This window comes from Rattus norvegicus, chromosome 2 (assembly GCF_036323735.1).
Source record: "Rattus norvegicus strain BN/NHsdMcwi chromosome 2, GRCr8, whole genome shotgun sequence".
Lineage (NCBI taxonomy): Eukaryota > Metazoa > Chordata > Mammalia > Rodentia > Muridae > Rattus > Rattus norvegicus.
This window is the reverse complement of record NC_086020.1, coordinates 220,736,458-220,751,510: the sequence shown is the minus strand read 5'-3', so window position 1 is coordinate 220,751,510 and position 15,053 is coordinate 220,736,458. Positions and strand designations below refer to the sequence as shown.

The 15,053-nt window shown below is 45.0% G+C and overlaps 1 protein-coding gene across 1 annotated transcript in view; it reads right to left on the bottom strand.

Moving 5' to 3' along the window:
• The window catches only part of Elovl6 (ELOVL fatty acid elongase 6), a 107,434-nt gene extending 94,018 nt beyond the window's left edge, over window positions 1-13,416 (bottom strand). Inside the window, exons 1-2 of the mRNA NM_134383.3 lie at window positions 13,360-13,416; window positions 13,089-13,209 (exon numbers count right to left, since the gene is read on the bottom strand). Of these exons, the coding sequence (NP_599210.1) occupies window positions 13,089-13,177 (89 nt within the window). The 5' untranslated portion in view covers window positions 13,178-13,209; window positions 13,360-13,416. The remainder of the gene's footprint in view (window positions 1-13,088; window positions 13,210-13,359) is intronic.
• Between the last annotated feature and the right edge of the window lie 1,637 nt (window positions 13,417-15,053).

The following is a 15,053-nucleotide window of genomic DNA, read 5'->3' as shown; positions in this document are numbered from 1 at the left end:
CCTTGCCAGAGTGGCCATGTTGCTGGATTAAAATTCCTCTACAAATCCCAAAGATGCCCAACATTTTTAAAATGTCTATGTAGATTACCAGTGGGCTCCCAAGTGACATTTGAGGAACTGCATTAGAAAAGGCTCAGAGAAAGGTCAGAATAGGCATTTGAAAATATGTATTGGTCTTGAACAAGTTTAGTTAGAATAGAACCATAAAAGACGGGTAGCTTTTAAATCAATATGTAATAAAAAGATCCTAAAGGAATGAAAGCCACCCAGAGAGGAATGGACTGAAAGCCATCTAAGGAAGTTCTCTATTTCGGAACCTGGACCATCACGTCGAGAATAAAGCTATTGCTGGGGATATGGTTCAGAGCGGAGCACTGGCCTAGCATCTATGAATCTGATACAGGAAGAGTGTGTGTGTGCTTAAAAAAGAAAAAAGAATGAAGAATTGCTTTACTCTGTATTAAGACCATAAATACCAAGGATTTAAATCCCTCCATCTGAGAAGGACTTTACTGTGGAACTGCCCATAGAAACAACCTACGGATAATATAAACATTAGCTAACACAGGCTCCCACTTAGCTGCAAGGCACGCCACTAAGGGTTCCACTAAGGCCACCAGGCAAAACCCTACCTGAACAGACAGAAGAAACACCCTTGTCCCCTGACTCTGCATGCACAGCAAAGGAAACCAATAGGGGATAATGTGGAATTTCAAGTTCATTAACAAAACAGTCGGGCCTCGGCCACCAAAAATAGAAGGTTCTCTGAACAATCACCAAACATTTCATGAAAGCACAAACCGTCCCCAAATGTTCAGTCACTATCACTTCACTGACCAGCAGAGCAATTGTACCTTTGGTGTAACACAGAGGAAGGCTGCATGCATTTGACACGTAAGTGACTGCAGTGACCCCAGGTCCTCTATGAAAATATACCATCGATTCATCTATCAATTGGCTGTCCTTCATCTTCATCATTAGGTGGGATCACAGAAAAAGCACCGATTCTCAAAGTACTTCAAAATGCGCCCAGGAAAGGCTTCTGATGACACTGCATTAATATTATTAATATTTTCTCTTGCCAAGATCTGGAGTGCAGATTTCTTCAGGTGCAGTTGAAACCATGTTCCCTTCTCATCCCTCAGGACCCTACCCACTGGCACCTATCAGCTTGCAGGATTGACACGCAGCCATCTTGGGGGTTACCTCATAAATTGTATTATAATTCCAGAGACTCCCTCTTCTCACCTGAACCCACAGAGTCAACAATGGGGGCGACTGTAAATCGTGTAATAAAAAATGTATGGGCTAGGCAGGGTGCTGGAGATCGAACGCACTTGCTCGTAGGTTTCATTCTGACAGCCTGCAGACAGCTGACTTCATTGTATCACCTTCCCCAAGTGGAAGTCAAAGAGGAGTAGCAAAGAACATCTCCAGCTTGGAGCAGAGATTACCAGGCTTCTATAAGATAGAGCAAGAACCTAAACCCAGCCACCTTGAATCTGCAGGCTGAGCACTCACCACTGTACTATCCTACCATAAGAAATGCTTGCCGAACACCCCCCCACCCCCCAAAACCTGCAAAGTGAGTTCAACAGTAAGAAAGCGCAACACTGGCAGGAAGCTAAAGATACAACTTCTCTCTATATGCACTTGAAGGATGAATCTAATACCTTTCTTCGGGCAACCACAAATGTTTCGATTGATTTGATACAAAATGAGTCTTTTTGTCTTTTCGGAATACACTAAATTGTCCGCTTCTCTTTCTTTCTGTCATGGAACGCACTATGTAAATCAGGCTGGCCTTGAACTCAAAGCTCTGCCTCTCAAGTGTTGGGATTAAAGGCGTGGGCCAATACCCAGCCACTAAACTGGTTCTAATTTGCTCCCAACTATGTAATTAGTGCAGTAGAGACCACACTAATCCTCCCAGAGAAGAAAGTATGAGGTCATGTTGGACAACATGCTAATCTTTTTAACACGATGTACGGTACACAACTAGCGAGGTGGAAAAGACAGGAGGAAACCATTTACAAGGACACAAAAGAACACAAACAGAAACGGAATCTCTGAGGCCACCAGAGATTTAGATGAGAGTTAAATGACAATGGGATGTCTTCATTTGTCCACAATCAACTTATCAAAGGTGTTTAACATGACATCATCTGCTGGGGACAGCATACAATGACAGGGACTGCCAGCAGTAGGCCGGGATGGAGACATCTCAGTAGCCCGCAGCAGCTCTTTGTAAAAAGCTGTTGTTCCCATTTCTCCTAACCTTAGCCCCCGACAACGGCTGCATAGATTTCATTTGTGCATGACTGCCTTTCAGTTGGCCTTGGTGTGCATAATTATTCTATTATATCTGACTTTCCTACTTCTTTCTCCTTCTGCTCTGGTGGATTCTATGAAACTAGATGTTCCTTGATGCAATGATTCTTAAAGAATTGGAAATTGGGGCATAGGGGCACAGCACAGCCCTAATGGCCCAGGTGCATGCCCTGTGTTCTCATCTTGGAAACAATGTAATGACTGCACAATGGTAGTTCCAGATTAGTGCTTGACTTGCAAAGAAAGTTTGAAGAAATTATTAGAAAATGAATTAGAGCCAACACTGGGACCCTAAGAAAGGAAAAAGTTATTGAAGTTAGGAATTAAGTTTTATATAACATTTGAGAGTGGTTGCTGGATAAGGAAGTATAGAATATATAAAATTATATACTAGTAAACTAAGTAAAAATACTGGGACTCTTACGAGAGTCATTGTGTGCAAGGAAGAGAGAGCTAGCGGACGGAACCACTGAGTTAAGGGTTAACTTGATTCTTTCTGGACACTGCCTGGCAGCTTTGCCCATGTCATTTATCATTAGAGCTTCACAGGAAAATGCAAGTAGCTGACCTCGGGGCTCTCAGCTCTGAAGTATAATAAGTTAAAAGTGAAAGTTTAAATAATGATAAGTTTGCAATTATTATTATTTTGGCCACATGCCTGGGAATAGGGGAAGCGTGAAACATTCCCAAAGGGAACAACTGTACTTCTTAATTCTTTGTGGGATGTGGTTGCTCTTTTGAATTTGATTTGGCAATGATTATACAACGTCTTTTTTCTTCCTGCTTTTGGATTATCAATAAAAGACTGGGGCAAGAGAAAGGCTAGAGAGCATGAGAGAACATGTGAAGAGTGAGTGAAGAGGGAATGTGAGGTGTGTATGAAGATTGTGTGCGAGAATGAAAGGGTAATGAACAGAGGTGTGCGTGAGTGTGGGAGTTCGAGAAAAGAAAAGCGCAATAAAAAAGCAGAGTGCACAAGCGATGAGAGAGAGAGAGAGAGAGAGAGAGAGAGAGAGAGAGAGAGAGAGGAGACTTTAAGCCTTGAAATTGCCTGTCGGTTTGTACCCAAAGAGTAGTCTGTGTATATTTGTTATGCGCCCTCCAGATATCCCTGCTTCCAGTTGAGAACTCCGACCCTGTGTCGAGGCTGGACCCCGGCAATCATCTTTACTGGTGAGTCTAAATACTGCCCTGTCACAAGTCTAGATTCTGCCCATCCTGGCCAGAGTATAAATCCATCCAACTTCTCTCATTATCAGCCATGCTGTGAACAGCATAATCTTTGAAATTAAAACTTAACACTTCTCCGAAAGAAGTCACGGAGTAAACAAATGAACATTTAAAGACGCTCATCATCACCTTGGGGCTAGAGCAAGGGCTCAGCGGTCAAGGACACTTCCTGCTCCTGAAGTCAATCCAAGTTTATCCCAAGTTTAGTTCCCAGCATCCATACAGTGGTTGGCAAACACCTATAGGTCCAGCCCCTGGAATCCTACACTCTTTCTGACGCCTGAGGGCACCAGGCACACACACAGTACACATATATGCAAGCAAACATTCATAAAACAAAAATAAATGTAAAGATATTTATATTTATAACAAAATACTCAAAGTCTAACATTCTACCTGATAAGAATGTTCCCTAAGCTGGGAGTGCTCAGAAGGCAGAGGCAGGTGTCTCTGTGAGTTCCTGGCCAGCATGGTTTACATAGCAAGTTTTCGGACAGCCAGAGCTAGGCAGGAGACCATGGCTCAAAATAACAAAAAACCAAAATTGGGGGTGGGGGAGGGAAAGGGGTGCTTACCTACAAGAAGGCAAACAGGAAGTAGCCACTGTTAAAGCTTAAATAAGACACAACAAAATCTATTATGTAAAAGCAAAACAGCAGCATAGAAAGATGTCGAGAGATCGTAAGACCATGCCAATGTCAGGCACCTGTGTCACCAAATGCCTTAGTGGCCACAGAAGCCTTGTGAAGAGAACTGGAATGTATGGAAAGAGCAGGGGTTACTTTTAAGTAAGAAATGAAAATGTCTTTTCCCCCTGGCTCTTTTTTTTTTTTTATAATTTTTTTATGTTTCCTATAACAAGTACTTTTGTGGCATTAGAACTGGGAAAAAGTTTCAAAAAGAAAATGAAAGCTGTTTTTTAAGCGTCCATACTGTAGGAAGTCCGGCAGTTCCTAGGCTTTTTTTTTTTTCTTTTTCTTTTCTTTTTTTTCAGAGCTGGGGACCGAACCCAGGGCCTTGCGCTTGCTAGGCAAGCGCTCTACCACTGAGCTAAATCCCCAACCCCCACTTCCTAGGTTCTAACTGTGCTTCTATCAGCAGATCAGATTGGAACCAGCAACTAAAACCTGTCCCAGGAGAGCATGACTGCGGGCATCCCCTGTAGGGTCTAGAACCACGCTCAGTGTAAGAAACAAAGAACACCGTGAAGACCAAAGCTTAAGAGACGTTCCAAATCTCGGTGCCAGTATTTTAGATGAAACTGTCAATGTCCTATAATTCAAGTATCATTAAAGGTGGTAAAACTCGGGAACCAGTAATATTCGCTAAAAATGCGTACAGTGATTAAAGTAATTTACACGGCTTATGGCCACTGCACACAGTAAATTGGACAAGGGCTTTCCGCAGTTATTCTGGCTGTGTTTGGGAATCCACTTAAAGCAGGTTAAGGTAAGAGACACTTGAAGACCACTGACTAAAACCACAGGAATGTTTGGGGGGCAGCTACGGTTTCATGTGTATTGTTGTATTAACTGAATACTTAATAATATTTAAGCCATAGGACAATTGGGCCTGTACGACTTCCTCCCCCATTCAAGCCTTAGGTAGGCCTAAAGGCTGTTTTATCTACTTGTCCCTACCGGCAAATCACACACAGTGACTGTTTCTTTTTATATAAAGCAGTATGCTTTTGGTAGAAAATAAATAAATAAATAAATAAATAAATAAATAAATAAATAAATAAATGAATAATGTGGTATGAGTTTGGTGCAGGGATTAATCATTGCTCTTAAAATCTCAGAAAAGGAACATTGTAATCAATAAGTAATCAATAAGTAGTAAGAGGCATTATCATCCTTGCACTGAATCGAAGAAAATCTATTCTACCTTCTTAGACCCTTAACTTTATACCTGGATGTCATAAAGTTGAGAGGAAGTTGCTGAAGTTGACGTGCAAGGTACTTTTCCTTGTAAAATGCCTTCTATTGAACTTCTGACCGTGTTAGGGACAGCTACCCCGGTTCCTCTGTAGTTACGTTACCCAGGGGCTTTGATAGAGTCTCCACAAAGGATTTTTTTTTTAAGTTTTGGAGACAAATCTTTTCATCAGTGTTGTTTTCATTAGGCCCCAGGGTCCAAACAAGACCCTGAAATCCCAACCTCAAAGCATTCAGTTCCACTGCCTGACCTTCACCTGAAAGTCCATTCCTCCCTGGACAGAAACTAAATTCCTGGCCCAAGAGACAGAAAACAATAAACAAAAAACTCGAGGATGCTAATAATTATTAACAACGACAGCAAAACACCCCAGCAGTAACTGGGTGAAATATTAGGATAAATGGCCAAGTATCACAGTCTTAATACTTATTAAGATCACAGCATTGCCCTTTGTTCTTTCCATGTTCATTTTGAAATTGTCTTGCCATGTAGCCTTGCAGGCCTGGAGCTCACTCTAGGACCGGGCTAGCGTCGAACTCACAGAGATCCACCTGACTCTGCCTCCCAAGTGCTGGATTTATGCAAGTGCCTGAGCTAGCCTCTGACATTGTAAATTTTACTAGGACATAGCTTACTGAAAATGTTAGCAGTCTGTTTAACTCAGAAAGTTCTTGTAGAAGTTTTTCTTTAAAAAATGGACATCAAGTCTTCATTATTTCTGAAGTTACGTTTAGCATTTGCTGTGTACATGCGTGGTCACGAGCACACACAGAATCTTCTAACAAAGACAAACGTCGAATGGGCACCTCTCAACCACCTGTACACAGTCCTCAAAGAACAGCATTCCGATAATCCAAAGAAGTAACATTCATTCAGACATTCAACTTCCTAGCTCAGAAAAAAACAAGGACAGACGTTAAAAGAAGTAAGGATTGAACTAAGACATCCGAAACTTCTCTTTATGAAAGAAACTTCTCTTTATGAAATAAATGCCTTTTGTAAGCTGGAGAGGTCAGCACTTGCTAAAAGCTTACATGAGATAGAACTCCAATTCCAGGGGATCCAATGTCTCCTGTCTTCCATGGCCACTTGCAAACACACGATTCACATAAGTAAAAGTGAACGAGTTTTAAAGAAATATCTCTCAAAGGGCTAGAGAGATGCTTAATGATTAAGAGGAACACACTGGTTGCTTTTCCTGAGGGCCCAGCAGACACACAGTGGCTCACAACCATTTGCAACTCGGGGTCTAGGGATGCCTTCCTTCTGATCCTCAAGGGCACCAGACAAGTGGTACAAAGACATTCATTCAGGCAAAAACACCGTACACATGAAAAAGAAATTTTTTTAAAGAAAAATAGTTTGAGGAAATGGAGCTATATTTCACTTAAAATGTGATCATAAATCTCATGTATGAAATGCATGTCTATGATATGTTCCCTGTATCCTTGCAATTAACTTTCCACACAACTTCAGAAAGAATGCCTGAAGCTCGAAGCTTTGAAAGCAAACATCTGAGAGACACCAGTGGCTGTCCATCAGTCTGCTAATTAGCATGCATAATTTAACTCGGCAACTGACCTAATACATTCTGCACAGTTGTCTTAGCTGCTTTACTGGTTTTTTTTCCCCCTTGGGTTCAAAGTGAAGCCTTAAAAGTCAAATGTAACAGTGGATGACCAGTTACACCAAGGGGTCCCTAAAAGGACTGGTGGTTCCGATGCACAAAGAATAAAGGTCCAGGAAATCAGCTGGGGCTAAAGGGGTTCACACCTGTAGTTCTAGCATGGAGGCAGGAGGATTTCGAGTTCCAGCTGAGCTTGGCTTTTTTTTTTTTTTAAATATACCCAACCTGTCTTAAAAACAAGACAAAACGTTGAAGACTAAAAATCACCCATGCTCAACATCAAAACATAGAAACAAAGCAGGTTAAATGCACAGACTCCAGCCTGTGCCTTTGGGTGCTCTTGTATAAAAAGATTTACCAAATTCCTAGTCTCTTACCCTGTGGCTGGACACTTTTAAAAGGCCTGTTTATTTGTAAAATTTATTACTGAAGAGTAAATACGAGAAGAGACACTTTTAAAAGGACTTATCTGAATAATATGCAAACATTACATATCTGCACCGGCCTCAACGTAATATAGGTAAATGTAGTCCTTCCTGGCCAAGGATGGCTTCATGCAGACTCCATTCGGTTGTCGACATGAATCATGGGTAACTTTTCTAAGTAAATGCCTGAGTTCACCCGACAAAGATGATACTGGGAAACAACTAGGAGCTGGCAGATGGCCCTGAAGGGGTAAACAAAGGCTAGGTCGAGTCAAGCCTGATGCACTGGCGTCTGACTCCTCATAATAAAGCACAGCACAGCTCACTGTCCTTCCGTGAGAATGAAGGATATCACCAAGGCAAATGATTCCGGAAAACCAATTTCAGAAAACGCTTGGACCTAACTTCACCGAGATCGCTGAACGGGATGGATGGTTGATTTGCTGTAATATCGATCCACTCTGCATTTTACTTTGCGAGCTAATGACTAAGAGGGTGGGTTATTTCTTCCTACGTTTAAAGGTCTTCTTCCCTCTTGTAACTTTTCCAATTTCTTGGGTTGAGTCTTCTTTCAAGGAAACATATGAAGAGACTGTTGGATGCAGACCGTAGGGTAAATTCTAATGTGTATCATGACACCTTTATAATCAAAGGCAACCAATTTTCGAGAAGAAAAAAAAAACTACAGATATAACAAAAAGCCTTATGCAAACAAACAAACAAAAAAACCAGCAAAGGGGTTGGGGATTTGGCTCAGTGGTAGAGCGCTTACCTAGGAAGCTTACTTAGGAAGGTCCTGGGTTCGGTCCCCAGCCCCGGAAAAAAAAAAGAAAAAAGAAAAAAAAACAGCAAAAAAACAAAAATAAAAATCCAAACAACCCCCCTTGGCCCCCATAGACTAACACGAACATACAGGTAGGTAACGGATTAATAAAGTAATCTGCATTAAGCTGGCTCTCATCCCTGGGACCCTGAACAAGGAAAGACATATGAATACTTGAGAGATACTTGGAAGTTCAGGTCCAAGTTCCCACATAACTTTTTATTACTTCCTAGATTACAATAGGCTTGATTCCTTCTCTACGATACAGAGCTTCTATCTCTTAACGTATATGAACTTGTACCCTGAAGTTCACTGGAAAGGCTGTCAGTCCCTTAGACCTCCCTACCAGTCATTTTGCTAGCATGAGGTGTGATTCTTCAAAATAATTAACAATTACATATAGAATTAAATATATTGTCTTGATAACCGATCCAAATTCAGGTAATGTTAATAATCACCCGGTAAAATTCTAGCCTATTCTGTACACACCATGGATGCCACAGTTTCCCAGCATTTCCCTCAGATGTATGCAGCCAAGTTACATGGAAAAATTTTGCAGCAATTCAGAGCTGCTCTCCCTACAGGATAAACAGCCTAAATCTATCCATTCGAGAAAAAAAAATGTGAACTGCTGACACAGGTTTATAATGCTCTAGAATGCTGACATGCTACGCCATATTACTTTTTCAACTTCATACATAAGGATGTCGAGACACAATGTAGCTCCCTTTAAAGTCCCCTTTTCCCCTTCAGTAAAAATAAATTTGTGAGTTAAAAGTGTTTCCTCTGTTGGGTAGTATTTCATTCTGAAATTTGTCTCATAACCCTAGAATACAGAACAAAACGTGAAAAACAATAAGAAGCCTTCTAGAAATCACCGCGGGAGGAGAGGAGAAAGTCAGAAAAAATATACAAAGCACTCAAAGCTGGATGTGTGGAGGATGCCAGGAGAGGGGGGAGGGGCTCGTGAGAGTCTAGGCAAGCCCTTTGATGATGTCACCCCACATACATAATGTTACAGCAGTCAGCACAGGCCTCCTGCTTTCCTATTGGTGAACAGCGTGTCAGCCGACATCAGAAGATAATCATCATTGGCCAGGCAATTACAACCGGAGCAACTAGCATCCACTGTCTTAGCACAAACCTGGCAGGCTGCAGGAGAGGAGAAGGCACAGCCTGCTTTCCTTCTCAACGAAGTTTATGTCTTCTCTCCAGCCTTTCTGACTTTGCTCCCTCGCTTGCAGCATTTACCGATTGAGTACCTTGTGAGCGAGCACAAGTACTGGCCAGCCAGGTCATAAAAGAACAAAACGTCTATATGGATACTATTAAATCTCAAGGGGTTTCCAGTCTGAAACTGGAACTCCAAAATGTTATTTGGGGCTAAAAGGCAGGCAGTTTTCTCTACCTGATGTTAGAAACTGCACCAGATAATATTACCCAAGATATTTTTAACTGGGAAGCAGTTTCAAGAAAATCACACAGGGATTCTCCAAAGGAATACATATTTACCACTTTGCAGGAAAATTGTAATTGCAGTCTATTCTATAATGAAACTATTTGCTACAAAAGTAAAGTCTACACTGTTTCATATCTAAGCCAGTGAGTATCAGGTTAAACTAAGAAAGCAACAATAAACTTCAGGAGTTTGTCTCAGCCTAGCCAGCAGGAGTTTACACCTAAGACTACTCGAGACCTGGGGCCCCATCCCATGAATGGATGCTGAAGGAACTAAGGTAAGAAAGCATTGTAGGATTGGTTTTTTACCAACTCCTTATTCTGAGTGCTCCTAAATGAGGCTAGTTCCTATATACAGACTAGTGTAATGTAAGGCACCATGCCTGGCTCGCCCACTCCCAGATCTCAGCAGTGGTCAGATGCTGTGGTAACTCAGCTCACTAGAGATTTGTTACAATTAGCAGCTTTGTTTAGATTAGGTCTACCAGATTTTTAAAGAACAGTTGCAAATAAGTTCTCAAAAGACAGGGAGCGCACAGGCTTATCTGCATGTTTCTCTTTCAGAAGCTATTTGAAACCATTCTAAGTGACTAGATCAGGTGAAGATGAGACTTCATGGTTTTCAAGCCCCTCAACTCCCCTCTCAAGAGGGTATATACAAGCTTTTATGATGGCATTCCCGCCTAATGACATGAGAAGAGAACCTTCATTTTGACCAAGACATCTTGGTTGCTGGGGTTTGGGAGAGCGGGTAGGAAAGTTCTAAAATCAGGCTGTGAGGGGACTAGATAATGAAGTAGAAAGGGAACGTGGCTAGGATCAGCAAGGAAGGGACAGGCCTTTCCACTGTAATAAGCAATCCAAAAATATAACGCCAAGGATCAAAAGACCGAAAGGACATACATTCTACAGCGTGACTAGAATAGCATTCAAAACTCTAGCCAAGCATGCTGAACCTCAGGCAGGGATATGAACAGGTAGTGCTGGCGGCAAAACGAACGTTTTAATCGCTGGACTTTGCAAGCATCTGCCACGTATAAAGCACGTTACAAAATGCTTTGCAAACTCAAGACGGGGAAAAAAGACCAGAACCTTGCCCTCATCAGCCTGTGATGCGCTAAGAGACACACACACGTGTAAATATCCACCTTTAAAATAAGAAATAAAAATAATAAGTAAAATAAAATAACGAAAATGCTTTGTCAGGAAGAACAAAAGTACTGTTCAAGAGCTAATAAGCAGTGGTCAAATAGTAACAAGAGAAAAGAAATTAGTGTATTTGGGATATTTCCAGTCCCAATGAGGACCATGGACCTGCCTAGTTCTGACGGCGACTGTCACTTAATTGAGTGTCTGGAGAAAGAGGCGGGAAATGGTCCTGGGGCAGGCACAGAAAGTAGCCTTAAGGAAAAAAACGGGGTGGGGGTGGGGGGCAACAAACAGAGACAGTATGCACCAGGGTGGTGCAGCAGCGAGGGCGGGCAGTGAGTGCCATGCGCCTGCAGAGGCTGGGAAAGCCTACTCCGGAATGGCAGGCCCAACCGGGAGGCAGCAAGCTAGAGACAGCATGTTAGGAAACGCGAGCAGCGGGCTACTAGAGGAAGGCAGAGAAAGGCAGGCTAGAGCCCTGCAAGGGACGGTGACAAACAGTCTCAGAGAAGACCGGAGCCCTAGGCTGGCAAGCTGAGCTCAGGTCACCGCCCTCCAAACCCCTAGCGGAAGTGCACCTCCAAGCCCCCTGAACGCCAGCCCGAGGGGGCTGGGCTTCCTGCAGCGCTCCGGCGTCCCAATGGCCGCCCCCTTACAGGGCGATCCAGACTCCCCGCGGGTGCAATCCCGCCCCGGACCCGGGCCTGCGCCCTCGGCCTCGGCTTCCTGGAGGACGCGGGCGACCGCACCAAGGTGGCTCTGGGGTTCGGGGCTTCAGGCAGGCAGCCGCCATGCTACAGCCCAAACTCGCGCGCCCCGGAGTCTTGGCTCCGCCCGGTCGCCGCCGTAAACCGCCCAGGGGCCCAACTCGCAAGCTGAAGGCCAAGGGTGGGCGCGCGCCCGGCGGGCGGGAAGGGGCGGGAGCCGCCAGCTCCGGACCCGGCTGGGGAAGGCGAACTCCCGGCCTCCGCCTCCCGCAACTCCCCGGGCGGCTGCCACCACCCGCCCCAGCCCGGGAGCGCCGGCGTCTCCGGTTTCCCATTGATGAATGGAGGGAGGGAAGGCAGGTCGCGAGCGCCCTCGCACGCGGCAGCGGAACCTCCCCGAGTCCGGAAGCCCCCCGAGGGCCGGCCGCTGCGCAGAGGGGGTGGTGGGGTGGGGGTGGGGAGGTCGTGGGGCTCGCACTAAACCAGAGGGAAAGGTCTCCAACACTGCTCAGTCTACGGGAAGGAGGGAGCTCCCTTCTTAAATATTGCAAGGTGACACTGGATCGCCTCCCACACAGGGATTTTTTTTCAAGACTGACAGGAGGAACTCAGTAAACAAGATGTTTTCCAGCATTCGAAGTTCTGGGGAAAGACCTCCAAGACTGCCGGGCAAGAGCCTCCTAGTACCTAAACTGGCGCTCCGCACAGACAAGCGTGTCCAAAAGGCGTTTCCTTTACACAGAAACTTAATAATGGCGTGGCTCCACTTGCTCCGGTTCATTCATTTTTATTGCAGTTTTCATTGTCCCCTCCTCCCCGATGTCTTTATGAAACCGGAAAGTAATCTGAGTGGGGAAGGGGTCCAGGACCCTTGGGCATCTATGGCTGGAGGCGGCAGTCAAGGGAGGGCAGTAAAGTGGAAGAACTACAAGGAGAAAGGAAGGACACGAGGGATGGGGAGAGGGAAAGGACCAGAGAGAGGCGGGCTGAAGAGGGTTAAAGGGAGAGAAGACCCGGTCCTCCCTCCACAGCCTTGCACGCTCCAGTTGCGGGAGGCCAAGCAGAACCCCCAAATCTAAGCGAAAGCAGGGAGACAGACAGCACAGGTGGGGTAGCTGGATTGTAACATGCCTCCGTCCTCCGTAAATCATTCCAAGTACACATATTATACGTTCTACGTTATATAATCTACACAAAGATGCCCGCGTGGCCGCAGCTCACACAGGGCACCCCCAAAACACACGCTTCATGCAGCCTCAGAGTCTCCTGCAGACATGAGACCCTAGAACTCCGCGATCTGCTGGCTACCGCCGGCAATCCATCGCTCCGCTCACGCTCAGACTGGGAATACCGACATTAATGCACTCCCGGGGACAGTATCACGCGAAAGCATCACCTACCAGTTTTCCTGCATCCATTGGATGGCTTCATTCTCGTTGAACTGCTTCTCGAATTCATATTCTTGTAAAGTCAACACTGACATGTTCATTGGGGCTGATCTTCGGAGTCGCTACGTGTTCTCTATACAAAATAAAAAAATCTGTAAAGAGCCTTTTATTTTGAGTGCTCTCCTGTCTGCTTCCCCCACCCACCCCCCTAGGTATTGCCCCGCCGTCAGTCTCCTGGCCGATCTCTCTCCCAGCCTCAGCTACATCCAGGGTTGAGCATTGCCTGCGCCTCGGCTCCCAGCTCCTAGCTCAGGGGCTCTCCTCCCAGCGTCCGCATCCACCGTAGGAGGAAATGAATGCCTTGCGGTCTTAGTGCCCGCACGTTTGTCCATCACGCTTTTTACTCGTCTACAGGGAAATCTCCTCCCCCTCGTGCGATCCGGAAAATTAACCCTTTGCGCGAGAGGGCGCAGAAGAGCAAGACCTCCCCTCGCCCTGGGGGACAGTTTTGTTTACAAGAAGGTGGTCAGTGGACTGGGGGAAGGGCGCCAAGAGGGAGGAAGTGGCCTTGAGGTCATCCATCAGCCCATTTACCACCTCGTGGGCCTCCCTGCCTGGCCTTTGAATGAAGTTTCAGCGTGCGAGGCGCAGCCGGGAGGCCCGTGGACCCGAAATCTTGGCGAGTAAACGATTGGGAAATAGTAGAACCTGCCAGGCCTCTGGCATGAGAACTCCAGGCAAATGAATGAGAGGGTCACGTCGTACGAGCTCTCTCCTCACCCCCTCGACCCCGCAGCACTTTCTGAGACCACCTCTACCGGGCAGCTTAGGCGTGGATTTACCTTGACCACAGGGCCAGGTGGCCCGCGGAACCTTAAGGTCGTGTGCAGATAGGATCCTGAGGAAGATGACTTGGGAAGTCAAGGGTGACTGGAAGGCAGACGTGGAAGGGCAAGAAAGAGTTAGATGGAGGGTTTGGCTACCTGGAGGGGATATTATTGAACAATGGAGGAAAGGAATTTAGCATACAGAATTAGACCTACTGGTCTAATACCAAAACCTGTATGAGTTACTTTAGTTCTGCCTTATTCTTGTGAAATTAGGAAGAACAAATTAATGTAGGAGAGGGGTGAACGTAATGCTGATCCCGCTGAACACCAGCTCACAGCAATATCGTTTTAACCTTACCTTTCCCAAACACTCCTCTTATTTTCCCGGGAATGGTATTTTCATTTCCTAAAGGAAGAACGAAGTGAGAGCAATATGGCAACCTACTAGTTTATATTTTTAAAGTTTGTGATTTTTCAAGATGGATTTTTTTTATCTTGTTTTTTTTTTTTTTTTGGTTCTTTTTTTCGGAGCTGGGGTCGGAACCCAGGGCCTTGCGCTTCCTAGGTAAGCGCTCTACCACTGAGCTAAGTCCCCAACCCTTTTTTTTTTTTTTTTTTAAATGTTTTTGGTTTTTCTGTGTAGCCCTGGTTGTCCTGGAACTGGTTCTGTAGACCAGGCTGGTTTCAGACTCAGAGATCCGCCTGCCTCTTCCTCACTCACAAGTTCTGGGATAAAGGCCTGAGCCACCACAGCCCAGCTAATAACCTACTTAGTTTAAAAATATGTACATTAGAACCAGAAAGAAATTATCCTCTATGGTGTACATTTCCCCACATACCAACTAAAATGAAGAGTAAGCACTTCATTCAGAGTTAGATTAATCCCAGCAAGACATTGGAGGCTGAGGCAGGAAGATTGGTGCTAGTAAAATTGCCAGAAATTCAAGGTGAGACTGAACTTCACAGTGACATCCTTGCCCCACCCCCCAGTCTAAAGCGGGGGACAGGGGAGAGAATACCCCTAATCCTAATACAATCTGGAGTCAAAAGCATGTGGATCTTTGTGAGTTTGAGACTAGCCTGGTCTAGTAACAAGATCCGGGTCAGCCAGGGATACAGAATGACGCCTGGAGTTTTTATGTCATTG